A 24,394-nucleotide genomic window follows, 5' to 3' on the forward strand; every position below is an offset into this window, starting at 1 on the left:
AGAGCTGATTTCTGTGAAAGCGAGCAAGCGCTGCAGGCTGATGGGAGCGGGCAGCACACAGGGAGAGTTTTCCTGCAGCTGATCCGGGCGATTCATGGAGCATTTAGTCCATCCAGACAAGTCAGCGTCAACACTTTAACTGAAACACACACACACACACACACACACACACTGCAGGCGGCCGAACAGACAGATAAAAAGATGGTGCAAAGTTTGAATAGGAGACATTTTCCCGGGGCTGAAGCACAGACTGGATATCTGGAAACAGGAAGAAGCCTCCAGGGTTTCTTCCTGTTAAAAGGGAGTTTTTCCTTCCCACTGTCGCCAAAGTGCTTGCTCATAGGGGGTCATATGATTGTTGGGTTTATCTATTTATGTATTATTGTAGGGTCTACCTTTCAATATAAACCACCTTGAGGTGACTGTTGTTGTGATTTGGCACGGTATAAATAAAACTGAATTGAATATAAAAGATGGATGCAGCCATTGTGACATCATTAGCCAAGTCTTCCAAAAGCTGCAGTTCCTCCAGGGTCCACTCGAGGCTCCAAAAGTGAGTCAGCAGCAGTTTTGTTTCAAACACTTTGCCTTTAAAAAAAAATTCTCTTATGCAGTGCAGACTAACCAGAGGTAATTTTACCGGCAAACAAATCAATTTGAAATACACTGAAAGAATCCTCAGAGACCGACTTCCTGCAACTATCCAGGAACAATCTGCTGACAATCTGTGCACCTTCCAGCATGATGGAGCTCCATGTCACAAGAAACATGATCTGAAGTTTGCAGAAAACTTGAAACTTTGGATTCATGGGCAGGAAAATTCCCGTATCGTAATCTGACCCAGAATCTTTGGTCGGTGGTTGGACGTTGGACGAGGAGAAGCCGACAAAGCAACCAACAGGCTGAAACGCTGATCGGGCAAGAATGGATCTAACAAGTCGTGACAGTGAACCAAGTGTGGCGACTGGACTGGTTCTTAACTGCGCACTCAAAGGGCTTCATCCAGCGTGTCTCACTGACACAAGCACCGTTTCTAACATTCACACTGCCGTGGATGCATCTGAGAGCACCTTGGGGTTCGGTGTCTTTCAGAGGAATACTCTGCAGACTATCAACCTTCCAGGTAGATGACCATAAATTTGTCGATACAACCAGAGTTTGGAGAATTTACTACTTTGGTGTGTCTGAGTGTTTGCAGGTTCTTTTAGACTTGTAAAAAATCTGACAGGGGCTCCGCGGGGCTGTGATTCATACATTCAGTTGGCAGGAGAAAGGTCGCTGGGTCAAGCCAGAGCCACAATTCCCCTGTGAGGTTGCATCAGGAAGGGAATCCAGCGTAAATCTGCAAAATCAAACCACCTGCTGTGAAACCTTTTATGGCAGAGGACCAGCAGAACTAGCTTTAAACTTCTCACAGTCTGACAGAAAACACTGAAAGGAGCCGAAACAAGTAAATCGACAAGTTAAAAACTGCCACAGGCAGCTCCAGCCTGGCACCTCGGCTAATTCCAGTCCCTGAACTGGACCTCTGGACCTTGTTTGTACTGTTGGAGCCTTTTTAATGACATCATCTGACCAATTATATGGCTGCTGTGAGGTTACTGTAGTAACCATGAAGTCTGAGTGAAAGTCGAGGACTTTATTTGGATGTGACTCAGCGCTAATTAGCATGTATCTGTGATGTGAGCGTGTTAGCCATGTTAGCTAATAATGCGGCACCTCAGCTCTCATCCAAATACAGTCCCCGCTGGCTCCAAAGCGCCAACATTTAGGAAAGCATCTTTTATATACAGTCTATGATTTTACCCCCAGCCAGACTCTGAGGTCTGATTTTTGGCATTATGATTGAATAATAGACCTAAATTATCACTAGAACCAAAGACAGACCGCGCCGTTTCGTTTTTCTGCTCATTTCTGTGCAGTAACGAAACCCTGTCAGGGCTCGCAAAATTTCAAAATCCCTGGTAGCCCTTCGGGCAGGGACTCTTCAGTTTTTGGTAGCCCAAAATAAATTTAAGTAGCCCGAATAAAAAAGAGCAATTTTTTGATTGATGTTTTGTTTCCTGTTTTGTTTCCTTTACAATATTATACACTAAAATATAATATTGGAACTGAAACAAAACATTAATCAAAAAATTGTTGAAACACAAATTACAACATTGTATAAAAATTACAATCATCAACTCAAATACTTGGTTCTAATTGAACAGACATTTCTATGAACTTGTAAGAACTGTGTAGGACATGAATCAGTCTGTGTCAGATCCTGAATTTGAAATTTCTACTGAAGTCACAGGTAAGAGGCAAGTGGAACCAAGATCGAGGCCATTTGCTTTTTGAAGTTTGCAAAGACTGCTAAATTTTGCCAGTGGTAGTTCACTCTTTGCAACGTAGTACGCTGTTTTAAACTGATTTTCAGGTTTATTTTTAGTACGTTATTTGCAATTGGTGTTTGTTCTGGGAAAGATATTGCAGACTGAGCAATGATGCATTTCTTGCATTTCTCATGGGTTCTAATGGGGGCCTTTCTTAAAATGACTGGTCCCAGTAACAAAGGCGCTTGTCGACTCAGAAATCGAGGGAAAACCAACCACACACCCGGCAGAACATTATGTTATTTACACGGGTGCACATAAGTGGTCCGCATGTGCGCATTCGCTGTCAAAATAAAAGACGCGCACCAGATAAGAAGTTGCAACGCGCGTTTGCGTCCATATAAAAGGCAGTGTTTTTGTCCGCTAGAGTGGGATTTTCACGGCACATTCTGCACCACATCCCTGTGCGTTCATCATTTGTTTGAAGCCAGCTCACCTCCTGCAACCACTTTTCCGAGACTACGCGCTTCTTCGACATCTTTAAGAGTTCTAAACAAATGTCTGTCCTCCTCCAGAAAATCTTATGTACGCAAACACGCGTTGCACCTTCTTATCTTGTGCGCATTTCTCATCTTGTGCGCGTTTTTTTTATTTTGACAGCGAATGCGCACGCACAGCTCGTCATATTGCAGCCACGGAAATTCTTTTGTCCATGAAACCATAAAGCTGCACTTTCTTTTTGCCTTATAGTCTGATTTGTCATAACTTTTCCGTTTTGTGGTCACTTCTTCACCCTGACCTGTCTTATTTGGCTCAGCAGAACTAAAATATATATCCTGCTGCTTTTACACACGTACTCACATAACGCTCAGCGATTCTCTGCGCGATCAACCTCTCACACGTTTAAGCTGCGGGAGATTTCACTTGTCATGTTTGAATAGTAAGCTAATGAGTGATAAGACGATGTCAGAGGAATTGGTGCACAAATTATCATCACTCACCAATCAGTGCTGTCGCTCTCTATACGCAGTTCGCGCGATTGCAAAGTGAAAGCAAAAAACAAGCGCAAATTCAAATTTCAATATGTCACATATTGACAGTGGCTCACCGATGCCAATGACATAATTACTCAGCTACATTTCCGAAAGAATGCAAAAGCATTGACATATATTTTTCCTTCCTATGACAGCCCGACGGGCAGGGCAGAGATAGATTTTGGTAGCCCGACTGGAAAAATCGCTAGCCCCGGGACGTCGGGCTAGCGATTTTGCGAGCCCTGCCTGTGCGTCGGGGCCTCGTCGCACGTTTTACGGCATCTGAACCGGAGCCTGCAGAAGGCGTCAGACTCAAACAAGCCGTCTCAGCACAGGAAGGACGTTAAGTTATGAATTAATAATGAGAATTAAACGAGCTCCACGAAAACACAAAACTGGCATGAAAGACAAACTTCAGCTTCATCAGAAATACTCCATGTTTACTCACATTTTACTTTTATGATTCACAATTTAAGTCTCTGCAGGTTGAAGAAATCTAAACAGTTTTTTCATTCAGCTTAAAAAAAACCAAACAAACCTAAAAAGCCCCCAAAACCCACTGCAGTGAGGAGACAGAAAACCTGCGCGTGTAAACGTGAAAAATCCAACAAACAAAACATTTCACGTTAAATCGGTCAAAATATACTGTTTGTGTATGCAGAGTATACAGAGAGAGGCGTATAAGTACAAACAGGAAATAAAAGGATCTGAGCATCAACTCTGCTCCCAGCGTATGTACAGGTCAAGGCTTACAAAGCTCATAAGTTCAGGGATGAAATCACATGGCGACAGTGAGCTCTCGCTCCCATCGGTTCCCTCCTTCATCCAGCGCTTCATCTCTCCCTCTCTCCCTCCTCCTCGTCACGTGGGCGTACCTCTCGGTGATGCCACAGTCTCTTGGTTTTTAAAAAAAGCTCCTCTTTTGTGCGTCACTCCATCTTGGACATCTCAAACTTGGTCGTCATCGTTTCCTGCAACAGAAAACACATCAGCACGTTTATAGTTTCAGGAGCTTTAACCCACAGACTGTTGAAGCGTCCACCTTAGAGCATCTGTATCATATCTTACAGAAAGACAGATTTAGGAAGGATTTACATCCTTTTGACTCGACACTGGAATATCGTCTGCAGGCTGTTCCACTCCTGCATGGCCACACGGGGAATTTTGTGGCTTTTTTAAAATTACTGGAGTTGACCTCACTGAAATTTGCACCTTTTGCAGACTCAGCCCGGCGAGCTGAACTGGATCCTCTGGTGGTTCTGGTCCCACGTGACCCCTGCTTTACATTCTCAAGCAGTCAAAATGTTTCCACAGCAGGACAGTGGAGCTCAGCGTGGACGTAAACAGCGATGGTCCTGAGTGGATCTGCAGCCTAAACGTTCTGCTCAGAACCGGCCTTTCTGACAGCACAGCTCGGTGCACTCTCTGAGCGACAAACTGCAGAGGTCAGCACCATTTACAAATATTAAAAAGCTCTTTTACATCAGGTTATTTCAGGCTCGGGGATTAAGGAAGGTCAGAGAGCAGCTTCTGTCTTCACCTCCGTGTTTTCATGAGAGACACTGAGGGGCGCCGAGCGTTTCAAACAAAGCAGGAATCTTCACACGCTGGCTCAGCTGCCAGAATCCAGGTTAACAGGATTTATTCAGGTAGCAAAACAACACAAAGCGTCGGGGTGACGGCAGGTGAGGCAGAATTTCCTCCTCAATCGTGATGAATTGCGTAATTTACCATAACAGGCAGGTTGGGTTCAGATTCAGCCCTCATTTATCGCTTAAATAACAAGAACGCGTTACATAATCTACCAAAAGGAGGTGACGAGCAGGGAGTTAAAGGCATTATTTCCCCTTAATTTAACCCTTTGATGAGCCGGCTTCATTACGTACACGTCCATTATCCTCGCTGGCAGAACGAAGCCCGCTCGCCCTGCGGGGAACACAGAGCGTGTGCACACTTCATATCTTCTGTGGGTTTTAATACCCCTCTGCGTTCATATGGCTGCTTATGTAAGAAATTGATTTTACATAAGAGGCACTTTGTTGATTGCCGGATGCCTTAAAGAGGCTGTTTGGAGACGAGAGAGTAAATAATTTGGAAAATGGTTTGAATGAACAGCCAACAGAGGACACGAGGAAAAACACAAACGGATATTAAAACGACGTCAGTCTGAGGCCACGGGAGGATTTTTACTGATCACACAAACAATGATGAGAAAAAATACAAATATGTGTTTTGTTTTTATTCAGAGGATCATTAACAGCTGCAGCACACACACACACACACACACCGCGTGTCTGTCGCGTCACATCTTTCTGCTCACCATGACAACACAGAGGATGATAAACAACAGTATGACGTAACCAGCAGCGCAGGGTGTCTACTGTGGGTCTGCTGCCCCCAGCTGCTCATAAGCTGTGTGTGTGTGTGTGTGTGTGTACCTGTCTAGAGATCTTTGTGGGGACCAACAGTGACTTATGAGGACAAAAGTGGCCGTCCTCACGAGTCTGAAGGCATTTTTGAGACTCAAAATGTGGTTTTAGAGTCAGGGTTACAGTTAGGTTATAGTTATGGTTCAGGCTGAGGGTTAGGGTTAGCAGCTAAGGAAAGCATTATGTAAATTAGATGTCCTCACAAACAAAACATGAAAACGAGAATATGTGTGTGTGTGTTTCTCAATAAGTTCGAGTTTGTTCACTGAGCTCTTCGAGTAAACTCAGTAAGACTGCAGGTGAGAACAGTTTGACGCTTTGTGGTCTCCAGAGGGAGATCCACCCAAAACCACCACAGCTTTACTTCACAAATGAATATAAAGTGATAATGACAACGTGGAGTTTCAGGGTGAATCACAGGTCCAGAAATGAAAACACTATTTAAACCCTGCAGCTTCGTTCCACTGGTTCAGTTTCTCTTTTAAATGCAAATATATTTAATATGTTAAAGTTGATTTTTAAAACCAAAGTGGAAAAGGCCTCTATAATAGAAACACAGTTTATAATAGAAACATCTGCTTGACTTTGCACCTGATCCCAGAGGAGCTGGGCACCTTGTCCTCTAAAGTATAAAAGATGTGACTTTTAAAAATGATATATTCCTGTGGATTTCAAAGTTTTACAGACTTCAGAATTTCAATTAACTGGAAAAGAAACAGTTTATTGACATTAAATGAGCTCTGACGGCTCAAATGCGATACCTCGCAGCCCATGAGGGGACCCCACACTCTCCGGGGACCTTTCGGGACTTCTCATGTCCAGAGACACTTCCTGCATTTCTCTTTAACGCAGATAAACAGACTCAGGTGATAAAGCTGCGTGCTGCTTGATTTTGTTGTAATGTCGTTGTTACCTGCAGGTTATTGTCAGTAACGATGACGATCTCATTTATTATTTATCTGTTAGCGGCCTCAAACACAATTTTCAAACTGTGATAAAGTTTAAACTTTAATAACTTTGGTAGTTTATAAAAAAAACAAAAAAAACAACTAAACCATCAACTGGTCAGATCCCAGTGAGTCTACTCCGGGTACCATTTGTGCCTTTGTGCTCTAAATTCTCCACAGTGACGGAGAAAGTTTCATTTTACGTTTGAATCGATGTCAAATTTTTCCAGTGAAGTGAAAGTTTACCTCGTCAGAGTCCAGCAGGGGCGGCAGGGCGCTGCGAGGAAGGGAAAACACGTTCAGTGTCAGGTTTCTGATTTACAATAATCAGCAGATTCACACTGATTAACGCTCGTCACGACTTACACATCTGCCATAGATGACGGGATGTTCTCCTCAACCCACTTCAGGTCCTCATCCTAAGGAGATTAAACATGAGGGATCATGCTGCATGATGCAAATAGAAGATTTTCCTTTGAACACTAAACATGGGTTCATCAGCCGTTACAGAAACTGTGATTGAATGCAGTAAAATAAGCAGCTACAACGACTGAACAATAATCAGTTTAGTAAAAACTTTAGTGAGTAAAGTAAAAAAAAAAAAGAAAAAGAAGTTTTAGTTTCTAATCCATTCAACGGATCCAAAAAAATTAAGATAACGCTGGAGCACCAAAAGCTGCAGTTCCTCTGACGTCCACCGGAGGCTCCAGCTGCTGAGTCATGTTAAAACTTTACAGCACAAATGAAGCACGTTTACAGAAATACGCTTTTGTCTCCACAGCTAATTTCCTCCTTCATTACTGTAATTTTTTTAAATAAATCATTAGTTCTCCTTTTATTGAGCAACTTTTCTGGACTGTGTTTGTGCTGTTGGCGCCTTTAGGACCATTTTAATGCCACAATCTGACCAGTAACACGGCTGCTGCGAGGTTCCTGTGCAAACAGATCAAACGCTCTGTGACCAAACCACTAACTCGGGCTGATGTCTGGCGGTGTTCGGATTCCTCTGACTCACCACTTTGTTAGCTTTGGCTGAGCCGTTGGCCTCATTCTTCATGCCCCTCATCTTCATCCCCTCTGGAGACACAAAGGAGTGAAAAACAAACAAACCGTGAGAAAAATAATAAAACGTAGACGATCATTTACCAGAGGTACCTCACACATGTGCAGCATGGCTCCTGTTCCAATGATGGAAACGTATTTAACATCGTTAACGTGTTAAAAATGAGTTTCTAATAATGAGGTCACAGCTGCTCCTCAAAGCTCTTGTTAATGAGGGGCATCCAATCAGAAGAAGGCTGGTTTAAAGGGCTAAAAGCTAAAACAGCTCGCCTTAGACGGAGGATGGACTGAGTATCAGATAACGGATTATTATGAACAGTGAATCATGAAGCTGAAGAATAAACCGAACGAACCCACTTTAATGGATTCATTTCATCTCAGGCTAAACAGAAAGAGGAGAGAAGTGAGGCGGGTGTGCATTCTGACCAAAAGCCTCGTTCATCATGGGCTCCTTCTCCTCTTCATCGCTCTCTTCATCCACCAGAGGACTGAAGGCGTACCTGTTACAGACACAGAGGACACGGCTTTACTTTACAGACACAAACTGGAGACTGGGGATTAAGAAAAAAACCAAAACAACATCCTACCTCTGGTTATTGGCTGACGGTCGCCATAGAAACATAATGACCAATAGGATGATGGAGAACAAGAAACGCCAGAAAGCGTCATCTATCCACAGCTCCCTCCAGTCCTGCAGAGAGAGAGAGAGAGAGAGATTCAGCAGTGAGGAAGAAAAAACAAACTCGGTTCAGAGAATAAATCGAATTAATCGGAATTCTTCTCATTTTTGCAGTTAAATATTTTCCAATGAAATTTACCAACTAAATGAAAGCAAGAAGAAATGAAAGAGAGAGAAGCTGGAGAGCAGCTTTAACTGAATCCAAGCGCTGAAGTACTTACAGACTGACATTTGGACATCCTGAAGGTCTTCGTGGTCCAGATGATGAAGATGACCGACGCTGAAAAGCACACAAACATCACAGCCTTAAAACAAGGACATGAAAATAAACCGTTAAACACAAAGAGAACTTTGAATACCTATGACAGCAAAGATGAGCGTGTTGGTGAAGTGTCTGTAGAGCAAGAGCTTCACCACGTTCCTCCTGAGGCGCAGCAGCTTCATCGTCTGAGTCAGGCTCACAAAGATGTGACGACACGGTCAAGGAACTTCACCAAGAGGAAGACTGAAACTTGTCATGCAACATTCTCTTCACACGCAGGACAATTTAATACTTTAACACTCAGCTAACATCCACTCCCTCCCTGCCACTGCACAGGTAGGAACAACCCAACAGCAGACGCACCTGTCGGATTTTCTCTGTGCCGATCACGCTTTGAGTTCTCCTGGTGCTTCAGGGTAACTCTCAAAACGGACCCTCTGATGTTTAAGGACACCTCTGATTCAAGGGTCCATGTATCAGTTAGCTCTGGCTAAATATGTAACAAAGTAGCAAGGTAGAAATAAGTGAAAAAGAAAGGGAGAGAAAGCCAAACTTTCACTAGAAAGGGGGGAAGGTGCAGCGGCGGATATCCACCAGCAGAGGGTAGAGTCGAGCACAGCCAGAGGAATAGCAGCCAGGAGCACTACATCATCTTCAGCCTGGAGAGGGAAAGAAAAGGAAGACAGGAGAAGACACGGAGGATGAGGCGAAGGAGACAAAATGAAGAGGAAGAGGAGGGACGCAAGAAAGCAGGAAGGGAAGGAAAAGAACGGAGGAAGTAAACAGAAAAGAGAAGGGTGAGAGGAAGAAGAGAAATGCACACACAGCCCACCCACACGCAGCACAGCTTCTGTTCAGTCTAAAAGGTTTGTTTTGCTCATCAGGGTGCAGCAGGTGGGTGGAGTTTATTCATCATCCCTCATGTCGCTCCATCATCGGATATTTTAGTGGGTCGGACGCATTTACATCCCCCAGCAGGGAAAAACAAACAGGAAGAGACAAACAGGAGGACCCGGTGTGTTCAGAGATTTATCGCCCTGTGGTGGCTGCAGCTGAAACAGCCGCTTCGTTTGGACTTTAAATTTCAACTTAAATGTGTCATAAAATATTAAATATCATAAATATCGTCATAAAATATTAAGAAAGTCAGTTGAATTCTGTGGTTTTTTGCTTTGCTGAATTTTTTATTATAAATTCAGTTTTTACTTTAATTTATGCTTATTTTAGTTTATTGGATGGTCCATTTTTACCTCATTGACGTTTTCATTTTGCTTATTGTTATTTTTATCTGACTGGACTAGTTTCAGCTATTTCTTATACATCCGGTGTGTTTTACTTCATTTTGACTGCTGTAACTTCCCCCCCCCCACAGTCGAAGACTTTTGGTGACCTGCCACTGACGAGGGCTCAGGCTTCTAAATAAAATAAAATCTTGTAAGAAATGTGTTTGTTCAAGAAAAGGCATGAAACAGGAGAAAGAAACCTTCACTGCCGATGCTCCCTGGATGCATTTGACACCCAGTTTAGGTCCATGTAGTTCAAATGTGCAGAGCAGAAACATTTGGGGCTCAGCTTTAAGCCTGCAGAGATTTACAGGACCGAACCTGTAAATCGTGCTTTGGCACGGAGCTCGCAGCTTTGAGCCGTCCACTCAAACCAGTTATGCACTGACACCTCGCTCTGGCATTTGAAATAAATTAACGCTCCTAATGGAAGCTAACACGGCCACAACAGGTGCAAAAGAGACTCTTGTCTGCATTAAATTAAGAAAAACTCTCGGTATGATTCATTTCAATACTCTCCTCCCAAAACGATGACTCTGAGAGGAAAACTCCTACAAACACAAAAAGATGCCTCTCCACGCCGATGCCTCTTTATTAAATCCTGACAGTGTGGTTATGAATACATTTTTCAGTGATTTATGTGCACTTATGTGTGACGGATTTTAATTAATCTTTTGAAAACTAAATAAGCGTGAGAGGATGATTCTCTTAATACATGTTAAAGGATATCCACCAGACAACACAGGAATCAGTGAAGGCCAGCACTATGTCACACAAAACTCTACTGCTGGTGTCCCCTCGATCCTGCAGAGAAAAACATGTCAGACACACACACACACACACACACACACACACACACACACACACACACACACACAGAGTACTGCAGCGCTCTGGGGACTCACAGCGTTGACTCTTAAGATTCCCTCGATGATGGAGAAGATCAGGTAGAGCAGACCAACGCCAACGACTCTGTGCAGCAGAGCGCCGAGTCTCGGCCTGCGGGAGAGAAACGAGAAACGTCACTCTGTGTGTGTGAACTGAATCTGGAGATAATGACCGCTATATAAAGTGAGTTGGATCAGGTGGCAAGGGATGGCGCTGGACAGACCTGTCACGCCAAAATGTATAGTGAGGGTGTGTTGGTAACGTCTAGCAGAGGCTCCAGTCCGCGAGATCTTCAACCCACACCTCCGGCAGAGCTTCAACAGCATCCTGGGGGAGACTGGGGACATTGAGTCCGGATGGACCATGTTCAGCATCTCCACTGTCGAAGCTGCTGCACTGAGCTGCAACCGCAAGGTGGTTGGTGCCTGTCGTGGTGGTAACCCCCGCACCAAATGGTGGACACCAGATGTGAAGGAGCCACCAAGCTGTATGAATGCATCGGAGAGCAAGTGGGGAGCAAGTGTATTCGGCATGCAGACAGGAGCCAGGGATCGAACCACCAACCGATCAACAGATGACCTGCTCTACCTCCTGAGCTACCCCAGTTGTATTCCAACTACAGGGGGATCACGCTCCTCGGCCTCCCTGGGAAAGTCTATGCCAGGGTGCTGGAAAGGAGAGTTAGTCCATTAGTCGAACCTCGGATACAGGAGGAACAATGCGGTTTTCATCCTGGTCATAGATCACTGGACCAGCCCTTTACCCTCACAAGGATACTTGAGGGTGCATGGGAGTTTGCCCACCAATCTACATGTGTTTTATGGACTTGGAGAAGGCATTCGACCGTGTCCCTCGGGGGGTCCTGTGGGGGGTGCTCAGGGAGTATGGGGTGTCTGGCCCATTGCTACGGACCGTTCAGTCCCTATACAACCATTGCAAGAGATTGGTCCACATATCGGCAATAAGTCAGACTTGATCGGGAGATCGACAGACGGACTGGGCAGCGGCCGCAGTGATGCAGATGCTCAATTTACCGGTCGATCTACGTCCCTACCCTCAACTATGGTCACGAGCTGTGGGTAGTGACCGAAAGAACGAAGTTGCCGATACAAGTGGCAGAAATGAGCTTCCTCTGAAGGGCGGCTGGCCTCTCCCTTAGAGATAGGGTGAGTACGGCCATCCAGGAGGGGCTTAGAGCAGAGCCACTGCCCCTTCACATCGAAAGGAGCCAGTTGAGGTGTTTCGCGCATCTGACAAAGACGCCTCCTGGGTGCCTCGTTCCGTGCATGTCCCACCGGGATGAGGCCCCGGGGCAGACCCAGGACACACTGGAGAGATTATATCTCTTGGCTGGCCTGGGAACGCCTTGGTCTTCCCCCACACAAGCTGAAGGAGGTGGCTGGGGAAAGGGAGGTGTGGGCTTCTCTGCTTAGGCTGCTGTGCCCGCGACCTCGTCCCGGATAAGCAGAAGGAGATGGATGGATGGAATCAGAAACACTTTCAGTGGATCTCAAAGTTCTTTCAGTTCGCCGTTTGACTGCATTTCCACAGTGGTGACATTAATAGAAATCTATGGGAGGATTCCCCATCTGCAAACATGGCGGTTATCCCTTAAACCGTGAAACACAAGCAAGTTCTGGGATCTGCTACAGAGACTCTTATCTTCCTCCTTGTTTAAAGCTGGAATCAAACTTTTTTTGTTTAGTGAATGAAATTTAAAAAATGCAAAGAGTATGCTTTTGACATGACATCGATTCTGAGCCAGGTAAACAAACAACAACCTGTAACCCAATCATGTAGCCGCACTGATCTGAGGATGGAGTTGTGCGCCATTTCTTTTTGGGTTTTCTAACTTTCCTTGATGCATGATATAAATTTTAATGGAGTCCGTTCAGTCCTCTGGTTGGATCAGCAGAACTGACGATAGCATCAGCGGTCTGCATTTAAAAGTAATGTCATGTGACGCTGCACAGAACAGAACAGGGAGGAAATCGTATTTTTGAGCAAAGTCAGCAAAATGTTTTGATTATTTTATGAGACTTGACTGGAGACTCAACACAAGCAATTTTTATATCCTATTATTATGTAACTAAAGGTAAGACTTTACGTCGAGGATTCAAAATAATACGAAGCACTCTGGACCCATCCAGGACTTCATAGATGTAGTTTCCAGGTCTGAAAAGCGACACCATCGCATAAGAGCCTCAAACCTGCACTCTTTCTAAAGACCAGCAGGGGGCTCCTCTGGTTCCAAAGACTTCTGATTACATAGAACAGCGTTTCCCAACGTTTTGGAGCCACAGCACATATTTCACATTAGTAAAATCACATATGACACCACCAGACAAAAATGTCACAAAAAGCATTTTTTTTCCCAGTACACCTTTTTTGCAACAACAACAAAAAAATTTCCAGGCCTAAATTAACATTTATGGTATTTTTCTACGATGATGCTGGGCTACAGCTCCATCTGGTGGCAAACGGGTGCATAACATTACCGGCACTAGGCTCATAAATCTGCTAACTGGCTTCAGCTAAGCTGCTGGGTTTTTAACTGCACAGCTGGAGGTTTTCAGACACATCAGCCTCAGACTCGGTCCTTCCTTCTCCTACAGAGGAGGTTCTCACAGTGGAAACATATAAAGCACCCGCCAGCCGTCAGTAACAGCTGTGAAACTCACTTGACGATGCCGTATCCCAGACTGGCGATGATCACCAGCACTCTGGCCAGAGTTCTCTTCACTGCAGAGAGCACCTCAGCAAACACCACCGCCCCGGTGACTGCAGGAGGACACGTGACACAGGATTTTCATCACAGCTCTGTCACGCACCACGTGGGCCACCACCTGTGTGCGTCTTTGTCTACCTGACACGCCTTCATATCTGAGGCTCTGGAACTCGGCATAGTAAACGGCTTTCTCCAACATGCCCAGGAAGATGACACCTCCGATCCAGAACTGAATCCGGAGCAGGTCCCTCCAGTAACACGCGGACAGAACCAACCAGAGCACGGCGAGCAGCACGTACACGATGCACATCACCATGTAGAACTGGAAGAAAGGAGCGACAGGAAGTAAATGACTTATTGCTGCATTTTAAATACCTGAGCAAATAAATATCATTTTAATTTCTCTGCGTGCACGTGTTTGCTCTTACCATCATCAGAGGCCATTCGGACGCTGATATAAAGCCATGTGGACCCTTCATACTGATCTGGACTGCAAATACAAACATAGTGGGTATCAGACGGTGACTAAAAGCATTATCTAAAGTAGCCTCTGCTCACTGAACATCAGAGCAGACCATCCAACTCCTCTCAACATAGCTCCATGTTACAGTCCTCTACTCAACCAATCAGCCTCCATTAGCAAATGCTAGCTTTAAAAACAAACAAACAAACAAAAAAAAACAAGCAGAATCAGCCTCACTCTAAAACAAACTGAAGGACATAAAAGTCATTTTATTTCAGTTTGGACATGTTATGGACGCTGGATTTGAGAAAAACCAAATCAAAGGACTTCTTCTGTTGTACAGAAGCAGGTTTAAATGGTTGTTTTTCACCAGTTTAGTTTCATTTACACCAGGGGTCTCCAACTCCAGGCCTCGAGGGCCGCTGTCCTGCAGGGTTTAGATGTGTCCTTGATCCATCACAGCTGATTTAAATGGATAAATGACCTCCTCAACATGTCTTGAAGTTCTCCAGAGGCCTGGTAATGAACTAATCATGTGATTCAGGAGTGTTGACCCAGGGTGAGATCTAAAACCTGCAGGACACCGGCCCTCGAGGCCTGGAGTTCGACACCCCTGATTTACGCCTTTGATTGAGGACCAGCTCTCGAGCGCCCCCTGCAGCAACACCAGGTGAACTGCAGTTGATGTTTCTCAAATTCGCTCTGATTAGACTTCACTGACACGCTGGTTGAAATGCTTTATTTAAAAAGCCTGTTAATGTGATTTTGAATGATTTCATTATGAGACACAGACTTAACATATTTTAATTACAACTGTAAATCTCACTGATTGTCAACTAATCCTGAGACTAATGCAGACAGCTGTCTGTGTTTGTGTTTTATGTATGAGCGTGCACTGACGCTTCAGATTCCATTGATTTTTGGGACCAGACTGCTGGCTCTTTGACTGCTCGACTTTGAGGATGAACATGTAGGGTCCGTCATCCCAGCTCTGAGCCACCGCATCGAAACCAGGATTCCCAGCCTGAGCAACAGCGGAGAGAGAGCAGCTTTTACATCAATTTAAAGAAGCCTCCACCTGGATGTCCTGGGATCACAAGATAATCTTTCAGGAATAGCAGCTGACCTGTTTTTGATCTTTGACGGTTTCGTTCGTCTTTGCCGACTGTGAGACAAAGAAGAACAACGTTAGTTAAACTGACTCAAACACTCGAGAAGAAAATAATCTATGGATTTAAAATAACCAGAATAACTTTAATCAGTGACGTGACCAATAACAAAGTCCGTCCACATCTGTTCTCCTACATTATTCTACAGCGACTGTTACGCTTTGAAAAAAATATCTTCAAATCTCACATGACTCATACAGAGCTCTTTTAATATTGACAGATCATATAAGTGGCACACCTGCTCTAACAGAGGTGCTTCTATTGTTGCTAATGACACCTGTGCTGTTTCCACTGTGGAAAACCAAAATATCTGACATTCAAAACAAAAAATGTAACGAAATGTACTTTAAAAAGTGCCTGAACAAAATTCTATCACTTAAAATATGACAAAGCAAATACTGTAAGAACACCGCAGTGACTTCGTCCCATGAAGCGCTTCGTAATTTGGTCCAAAACATTGACATCATTTCCTGTTCTTAACTGAAGACAACAGATACGCAAACACACAAACATCACAAAGCTTTGTTTGCTGCCACAGCAGAGAAAGTAAAGGTACTTTCAGCTGCTCCCACAATTATTTAAATTTATTATCAACATAATTTCCTTAAATGTTAAGGAGCCCTGGTTCCAGACTGGGCAGGCACAAACAAGTGTAGATCTCATACTGATCCTAGATGAGGAACAGGAGCGTGGGGTTAGAAAGGGCGTGAGGTAGGGTGCACAATCTGTGACAAATCAAATGTGCGGAGGGTGAAGCTGAGAGCAGCAGCTGTTTTTACAAGCATGGAAAGAGCTTATCTCAGCTTCTGCTGTTCGTTATTTTACACATTAACGCCCCTGAAATGCAACTGTTGGTCTGACACTGTGTATTTATGCAGGCATGCAATTACATTTTCTGCATGCTCCCCTTTATGCTCAGTGAATGTGCATTCATATCTTTGTGGGGACCAAAATCCTTGTCCCCACAAAGATATGAATACCCAACGCATGTGCGTGTGCATGATGTGCTCACCTGTGGCTTTGGAGCCTCTCTCTTTCGTTTCCCTGAAGCGTTTCCTGTGCTTGGCTGAAATACAAACAGCAGCTTAAACCAACCGGACAAACCAGAAAGGATGTGTGAGCAAAGCGGCCATGATGATCCTCATCAGACATGCAGAGCATGTAAAACAGTCTGAGACACACCTCAAAGGGTCAAACTGGGAGTACAGTCAGTACACAGAGCTGAAGCTAGCTGCAGAGACAAAGGGCCGTAGTGCTTCAGGCGTTTGGCTTTTTGATTGTGAAGAACAGAATGAAAAAGCTCACCTGTGCCTGCTGCAGTGGTTTCAGCGGATGAATCGGCTCGGATTGATTCAGGTTGAACTGAGTCATAAAACAAACACGCCCGTGTTAGCGTTCAATCACCACACAGACAATTCATTCAGTATTTGCACTGTGTATGTGCGCGTGTGTGTGTTCACCTTGGGATTCTGATAGTCACAGTGGATTGTATCATACTTGTGTGAAGAATAGAACCCAGTTCCTCCTTCTCTCTCGACGCTCTCGGACACGGAGTACTCTTCCGCCAGCTTTTCCTGCAGATGGCACACATGTGATCATTTGACATGTTGGATCCTGAGACGAGACTCAGTGTTGTCACACTTATAGCAGTCCGAGGATTATGAATTTTTTTAAAAACACAACTAAAACTGTGATTTTTGTTCATTTCATTTCAGTGGGAAAGCAACTAGATGACAGAAAAAACAAAATGAAACGTGAAAACTGAATCCTGATTATTTGGGAACGCTCCTGTGTGGAGTGTAAACAGAAGGAGGACAGACGCAGCGAGCCCCAAAGGTTTGGGGTAGGGACACCATTTTTGTAGTCTTGACCCGCAGACCATCAGATTACACGTATATGTGGGGTGTGTGTGTCAACTCAAGCATATCAACATTCTCTGAGGTTTGCAACACTTCCTGTTGGAGAAGTGTTGCATCAACTCGTCTGCAGCAGAGCCAAAGTTTTACTGCCCTTCAAAAAAAGCATTGTGTTTGTATTTTAAAATATTAATGCAAAATAACTAATAGAATATATCCTTTCACTTTAAGTCAGAATGTTATGACATCCTGGAAATAAATATGGTCTTATGCACCCCATGCCCACCTTTAGATTCACCCCTGCTTCTTGCAGGTATCACTGCCGTAGACAGTTTATCATATCAGAAGAAGTTTACAGCTCATCTGCATATTTTAATGCAACTTCTTTTTTCTCTGTGTGGATGAAGCATCTACAGAGTTCTCCTTCCTTCACGCTGAAGCTTGTGGATCAGGTGCTTTGCTTTAAAGGTGACTACAGGAAGAAGCACTGTTCGCTTGGATCACCTCTGCTTCCTCGCTGTGTGTCTGTGTGCGTGGACAGACTCCACATTAACGTGCTTGCTCATAGGAGGTCATATAATTGTTGGGTTTTCTCTGTACATATTACTGTAGGGTCGACCTTAAAATAGAAAGCGCCTTGAGGCGACTGTTGTTGTGATTTGGTGCTATATGAATAAAACTGAATTGAATTAAACAATGACAACATCATCCTCACTGCTGATGTTGTGTTATCAGTGTTGCTGTTAAGAAACTGGAGCCTGTGTGGTCAGAGCCATAAATAAAGCACTAATGCAAAAAATTGCATTGAAGATCCTTTTTTTTTTAAGTCAAGTTATACATCACCTCCTTACTGATCCTCTCCCATTATTTGTATTATTCAATGAATAATGGTTGGAGTTAATACGTCTGTTAAACCCTTAAAGCTGAACGTCTGCACTTCACGTGACTGTCTGATTCGGGCTAGTGCACAAAGGCAAAACTGTCCACAAACTTCCAACCCTAACTGTTAATCAGTAATGATGTTCTTATTCGGACTCTGTGTTTTTGAGCGTCTGTGTGCGACAAAGTTAAAGGTTAAAAAGAAAATACTCAGATTATCTGTAGAAGTTTACAGAAGTCCAAAACATGGAAGTAGCGAATACTCCAAATAAGCAGTTTCCAGAGAAGAAAGCAGAGCGTCTTACGTCCAGGTTGAAGACTTCATTGTTGCAGCGCGAGCTCCTCAGATACCAGGAAATGTCCAGGTTCGGGTGCGACGAGGTGCAGTCTTTTGATACAACTGCACACACAAACAAACCAAATTAACTCACTTCTAGGCCACAATGCTGTTCCACTTGTTATTTTCTTTATTTCACTTCATAATTTTAACCTGACTGTTTCTGTGCTCAAAGTCAGCTTTCTTCTGATTGGCTATCCTTCATTAACAAAACGCTTGAAGAGTGGGTGGGCGGAGCTTCTGTCCTCTCAGACAGACACACAGGTAAACCTGAAAGTGTCTGCCTACATTTAATATGAACATATGATATGTTCTGTAAAATAAAGTTTAATAAGTCCACTTTAAGTAAGCTTTTTGTTTCAGAATGTGAGACATTACAGTTTCTGCTTCTGCCTGCACAGCAAACGTTATTATCCAACTCTGTAAAATAAAGATTTAACAAAGAAGAAACATCTGCTTACATTTGATACTGATAAAGCTGTTATTGAACAGAGTTTTACTGTAGAAGAAGTACGTCGGCTTCGTCAGGACATCCTGAAACAAACAAAGAAAATCCATTTTTATTCTCTGACAGTTAATAAAGTCACAACTAGGGCTGCCACAAACGATTATTTTGATAGTCGACTAGTCACCGATTATTTTTGCGATTAGTCGACTAATCAGATCATCATCCATTGGACGTACAGCTTATTGCACCAGCAGCATCTGCTCTTATATAACTATCATTAGCTTACAGCTTTCAGTGTTTAAGGTGCTAACTAAAAATAAAGACAAGATGACAGTTTATTAAACTTTTAATGACATTTGCAGATTGTCTCGGTGGAGTTTGATAAATTTGTCCGTCTGTTCTTTCTATCTAAATATAACAGGACACTGGAGTAAACTCTCGACCGTCTCACACTTCTGTTTAATCAGTTTTCTGTTTGACGTTTATTCAGCTGAGTGAAAATTATAACTTTAATCTCAGCCAAGCCGATTTTTCAGTAAAACAAAGCCAAACAATAATATTTTTAAGTTATCTAAGTGACTTCTATATCATGTTTAACCTGAGTAGGCACAGATCTGAAAACCACGTGCCGGGAGGTCGCTGTTCTCGCCGGCTCTAGTGAGGCTTGAACCCCAGCTAGCTACGAGCTGGTGGGTAACAGACGTCTCCGTCTGTTTCGTGGACATTGTCGTGTTTGTCGGGGAGAAAACGTACAAACTTACAGTGCAGCACTACAGAGTCACACTGCTAGTGATTGATGTACTGTACAGGAGAGACGGCACGGAGGAGATCGACAACGGTCTACAGCCGATCGAGGCGCACAACACAATGCGCTTTAAAAAAAAAAAGCATGCAAAACTGCACTAAAATAAAATCAGCGAAACAGCGAAAGGTGAACTGCGTTATAGCGAGCGACTGCTGTAACTGTGAAGATAAGTCACAACATACCCTTCATAAATACTAACATGTAAAGACCCTGACCAGCAATCATTCATGTATTTTTTATATTCTGTGGCTTTTAAACACTTTGATCACTTGGTCAGGACCAGATATCTGTTTCATTATGTTCTGATGTGAAAAACCTCACAGCTAACACAAGGTGGGCTTTGTTTTTACATGACTTGTAAAATGTGTTGAATGGTCACATTTGCTGTGAGACTTGAATCTAAGTTTTTAATTATTATCTTTACTCATCTCCTGGGAGACTAAAGCCTGTAACCTGCAGGTTTATTGTTTGTAAGCAGTCCCAGTCCGATATTTCCAGCTGCCCACACAAACACAGTGACCTCGATCCAGCCGTGGTCCCTCCCTAAAGTCGATAAATTTAGGGTTTTTCTGCATACAAGTTCCACCAAAGGAAAATCACCAGGACTGTGATAAAACTATTTTTCGCTATACTCCTAAAAACACTCATTTGCAGCCCCCTGTGTGAAGCATTAAAGGAAATTTCAGCCCGAGCTGGGAGATGCCTGTTATCATGTTACTCCGTGTTAACCGATGATCCTTGCTTTGGCAGTTGATAACAACATCAGTGGTTCATGTTCCTGTTTTTGGAAAGGTGGCTTACAGTGTTCGGGAACTTTGTGTATTTAATTCCACACCACTGCTGGTTGTGCAGATTAAAAACAGTGGTACAGTGTCAAGGCTCGCAAGATTTCAAAACTCTGCAGTTTTTGGTAAAAATAAATTTAAGTAGCCCGAATAAAAAAGAGAGCAATTTTTTATGTTTTGTTTCCCGTTTTGTTTCCGTTGTAACAGAAACAAAAATTAATCAAAAAAATTGTTACAATACAAATCACAACAACTGTATAAAAATTACAAACATCAACTCAAATATTTGGTTCTGATTGAACAGAAATTTCTATGAACTTGTAAGAACTGTGTCAGATCCTGAATCTGACATTTCCACTGGAGTCACTGGTAAGAGGCAAGTGGAACCAACATCTAGGACATTTGCTTTTTGAAGTTTGCAAAGACTGCTAAATTTGGCCAGTGGTAGTTCACTCTTTGCAACAGAGCACGCTGTTCTAAACAGATTTTTCAGGACTTCTTCTTGTGCTTGGTTCATTTTTAGAATGGTTTTTGCAATTGCTGTTTGTTCTGGGAAAGATACTGCAGACTGAGCAATAATGCATTCTTGCATTTCTCATGGGTTCTGATGGGGTCTTTCTTAAAATTACTGGTCCCAGTAACAAAGGCGCTTGTCGACTCAGAAATCGAATGAAACTCACAACACACCTGGCAGAACATCATGTTATTTAGCTCGTCATATTCCAGCCACAGAAATTCTTTTGTCCATGAAACCAAAAAAGCTGCGCTTTCTTTTTGCCTCATAGTCTGATTTGTGATAACTTTTCCGTTTTGTGATCGGCTTTTCTTTGGCTGCCCCTTCTTCACGCTGACCTGTCTTATTTGGCTGAGCAGAACTAAAATACCGGCGTAAATCCTGCTGCTTTTACACACGCACTCACATAACGCTCAGCGATTCTCTGCGCGATCAACCTCTCACATGTTTAAGCTTGCTGCGGGAGATTTCACTTGTCATGTCTGAATAGTAAGCTAATGAGTGATAAGATGATGCCAGAGGAATTGGTGCGCAATTAATCGTCACTCACCAATCAGTGCTGTCGCTCTCTACACTCCGTTCGCGCAATCACAAAGTGCAAAGCGCAAATTCAAACGCAATTTCAATATGTCACATAAGCACTGACATATATTTTCCTATGATAGCCCGGGACGTCGGGCTAGTGATTTTGCGAGCCCTGACAGTGTTGTCTTTGTGCATCAGCTTTGATATTAACCCGCAGCATTGATGAGTCTGGTTTATCATTAACCTGCATACTGTAAGTCTGGTTTTCCAGTGCACAGTCACAGCTTTACAGTCTTCTGCAGACTAATGCATGTAGCAGGTGGACAGACTGTGCTTACAGCCCAACCAATGCAGGATTTCTAAGACCCACAGCGATTAAAAATCTGATCTATCAGCAGATATTGTTTCCTTTAAGACACACAAAACTTTGTCTCCTCATACATGTCCTGCAACACCCTCTCATACTTCTCTGTCACCTCCTCATGCAGTTCTTCTGCATCTGCTTTTCTGGCTCCACAGACTCAAACATCACATGTGTGGAGCTGTTTCTCAGCATGAAGCCATACTGCTGCTCACTGATTATCACCTCTCTTGAACCTGCTCACGACTCTTTCCCAAACTTTTTATTGTTTTGCTCATCAGCTGTATTCCACTGTAGTTACTGCAGCTCTGTACATCACGCTTATCCTTGAAAAGTACCCGCACCACTTCTGCATTGCTCAGGCATCTTCTCATCCTACAGGACTGTGTTGAACAGTCCGGTTAAAAAGCCTGCTGACCTCCACATGTGTCATCTGAAGCGTCCACTTGCAGTCTTCAAATCTGCCGTCACTTTCTTTCTTACTAATCCTCTTCCTGATTCACCAGCTGTCCTCCAGTCTCTCTTCATTCACGATAACTCAAAGTACTCCTTCTGTCCTCTCAGCAGAATCTTTAAACAAGGCTTTTTATCAGAGAGGACCACAAACACACACGTTAAATCCTATATTACCGGCATCAGATGAGCGGCTGGTATCGGCCTGTTTCACATATACGCGAGTAACTGGTGATTTTATTGATATCAAACGTCTTTATGGCGCAGCTGGTTATCACAGGATCGTTCGTGTTGAGTAACGCGCCACTACTTTCACTTTAGCTAACGTTAGCCGTTAGCGGCGTAACGATTATGGCGCAGGGCAAACAGAGCGGTATTTTAGCGGCTGCTTCGCCGCTGAAACACGTTTTATCTGCTCAAAGCTCCTCTCCGCTCCAACCCGTTCATCACAGAACCTAAACGAACCATCACAGAATCACAGCGGGAGGTACGAGCAGGAAACTCACGCTATTGATGTCCAGGTCCCACTTCCCCGGTTCCGACACGGCCGCCACCGGCCAGCTCGCTTCCGCCAGCATCAGCAGGACCAGAGCCCAGCACCGGAGTCCCGGACCGGTCCGACCCGGACCCGTGAAGCTCGCCATTTGAGCTAACAGGAAGACGAGACCGACAACAGCAGCAAAGCCTCCACGACAACTCACAACAAGCTCCTGAACACTTCCTGCTTCCGGGTGACGTACACGTAGCGCAATGACTCTTCAGGGGAGACGTAATAAAATAAAATAAACTTAAATAAAATACATTTGCATTGTTTCTTTTCAAGAACGCGTTGTTGTTTTTACTTATCCGAGAACATTATTTATGAAATCGTAATAAAATTAATTAATTAAAAGTTAGAAATTAAGAGAAATGACTACAAGAGAACGTAAAACATCCAAACTAACTGGTAGCGCCGACACTACAGGGGTCCGTTCTTCGTACCTCGCTAAGTAAGTTAGCTGGATTTGATTGTTGACGATTTCGCGTGATCTTGGATCGTTCGGTTCTCCGAAGCTCATCCGGGACTTGCTGACATAGCAACAGATCCGTAAGCGTAAACCTGCTTGGGAGCAGGCTTACTTTATGTAAACAGGATTAGATCGCGGCCACTCTTCATTTATACGAAAGCAACAGCGATATTTTTCCACTGTTTTTCCATAAATAAATATTAACAATGTAACTAAAGATAATGCAGTATTTGATTCTTTTATTGATTTCATACAGATACATACAGGACATTTCCTAAAAAAAGGGAAATGTACTATTAATCATTCTATTTCATGCATTTGATTATTTCAGATGTAATTCATATTTTAGAGTAGTAATAGTAAATTACTTCGTGTAATCAAGATGAGAGACCACGGCTATAAAAGCGAAGGTGGATTTGGGAAGTCTGTCGCAGCCATGTCCTGTCCGTTTGTGCGCGAGCAACCCATTGCGGAAGGTGCAAGATTGATAAGGAGAGTTTTCAGAATTCAGCGTATATTGCGGGATAGACAGGATCCTTTAGCTCAGCGCGACAGTGTGCTCATAGAGTAGTGATGGGCAGATGAAGCTTCATGAAGCACTGAAGCTTTTCATCCAATTGGTTCACCCCAGCACAAAGCTTCTTGAAGCTTCATTTGCTCTAGTAGGACACCTACTGGACGTAAAAATATTAGTTGGCATGAATTTGAAGAGTGTGGCCTTTTGCACACAGCCTGTAAATGTCAACAACAAAAGGAGTGTGTAAAACATCTATATTGTAGTGATGCAGTATACTGTGTATATTTATACTGGCAGTATGGAAAATGATTATTTGGAAATGCTTAAAATGGAAATGATCATTTACTGTGAGGTGAGGTGTGGTTGGGTGTGGACAGTGGTGGTGCTTTTGTAACGTTGAGGTATGGACAGCTACACACTGAGGCTTTGAGCCTCAGTCCTGCCTGTTCACATTTTATTCTGTAAAAACTAAATTTTCACTGCTTTTATGACCTTTTTAGTGGGGAGAACATAGCTAGGATTTAATGATTTAACAAATCTTTTAAATCCTTTATCCTCCACAATGCTAAATGGCTGGGAGTCCTCAGTCACCATGCTAACCAGGTCTTCATCTATTTGAGATTGTTCTGAGGAAAGACAATAAAGACA

At 43.5% G+C, this 24,394-nt stretch overlaps 1 protein-coding gene and 1 long non-coding RNA gene across 3 annotated transcripts; one reads left to right on the forward strand and one right to left on the reverse strand.

Moving 5' to 3' along the window:
- Positions 1 to 3,768: 3,768 nt before the first annotated feature.
- LOC146372852 (transmembrane protein 87A) lies at positions 3,769 to 22,971 on the reverse strand. 2 transcript variants are annotated; one of them, XM_084950659.1, is made up of 21 exons: positions 22,729 to 22,971; positions 18,793 to 18,865; positions 18,300 to 18,394; positions 16,720 to 16,833; positions 16,565 to 16,621; positions 16,272 to 16,325; positions 15,217 to 15,255; positions 14,991 to 15,114; positions 14,056 to 14,117; positions 13,766 to 13,949; positions 13,581 to 13,680; positions 10,917 to 11,010; positions 9,317 to 9,387; positions 8,826 to 8,932; positions 8,688 to 8,746; positions 8,375 to 8,478; positions 8,214 to 8,287; positions 7,741 to 7,802; positions 7,092 to 7,144; positions 6,972 to 7,002; positions 3,769 to 4,320 (listed from the first exon to the last, which is right to left on the reverse strand). In XM_084950659.1, the coding sequence occupies exons 1-21, from the start codon at positions 22,864 to 22,866 to the stop codon at positions 4,279 to 4,281; spliced, it is 1,737 nt and encodes a 578-aa protein (XP_084806785.1). In that variant the 5' UTR covers positions 22,867 to 22,971; the 3' UTR covers positions 3,769 to 4,278. The 2 variants fall into 2 exon arrangements, with proteins under 2 accessions (XP_084806785.1, XP_084806787.1); XM_084950661.1 differs by lacking the exon at positions 9,317 to 9,387 and adding an exon at positions 10,739 to 10,815 and having other exon boundaries at positions 22,729 to 22,967.
- On the forward strand, positions 9,381 to 9,877 carry LOC146372853 (uncharacterized). Its single transcript, XR_014802194.1, has 2 exons — positions 9,381 to 9,525; positions 9,613 to 9,877. It is a non-coding gene; the product is annotated as an uncharacterized LOC146372853 (long non-coding RNA).
- Positions 22,972 to 24,394: the final 1,423 nt, after the last annotated feature.

Source organism: Perissodus microlepis, chromosome 14, assembly GCF_051167445.1.
Source record: "Perissodus microlepis isolate ML-2025 ecotype Zambia chromosome 14, ASM5116744v1, whole genome shotgun sequence".
NCBI lineage: Eukaryota > Metazoa > Chordata > Actinopteri > Cichliformes > Cichlidae > Perissodus > Perissodus microlepis.

Coding starts and splice junctions, on each gene's coding strand:
- LOC146372852 (XM_084950661.1), bottom strand. CDS start 22,866: ATGGCGAGCTTCACGGGTCCGGGTCGGACCGGTCCGGGACTCCGGTGC. Junction 16,834..18,299: donor ATGAAGTCTTCAACCTGGAC/GTAAGACGCTCT, acceptor TGCCATCTGCAG/GAAAAGCTGGCGGAAGAGTA. Junction 4,321..6,971: donor CCCTGCTGGACTCTGACGAG/GTAAACTTTCAC, acceptor TTTCTGTTGCAG/GAAACGATGACGACCAAGTT.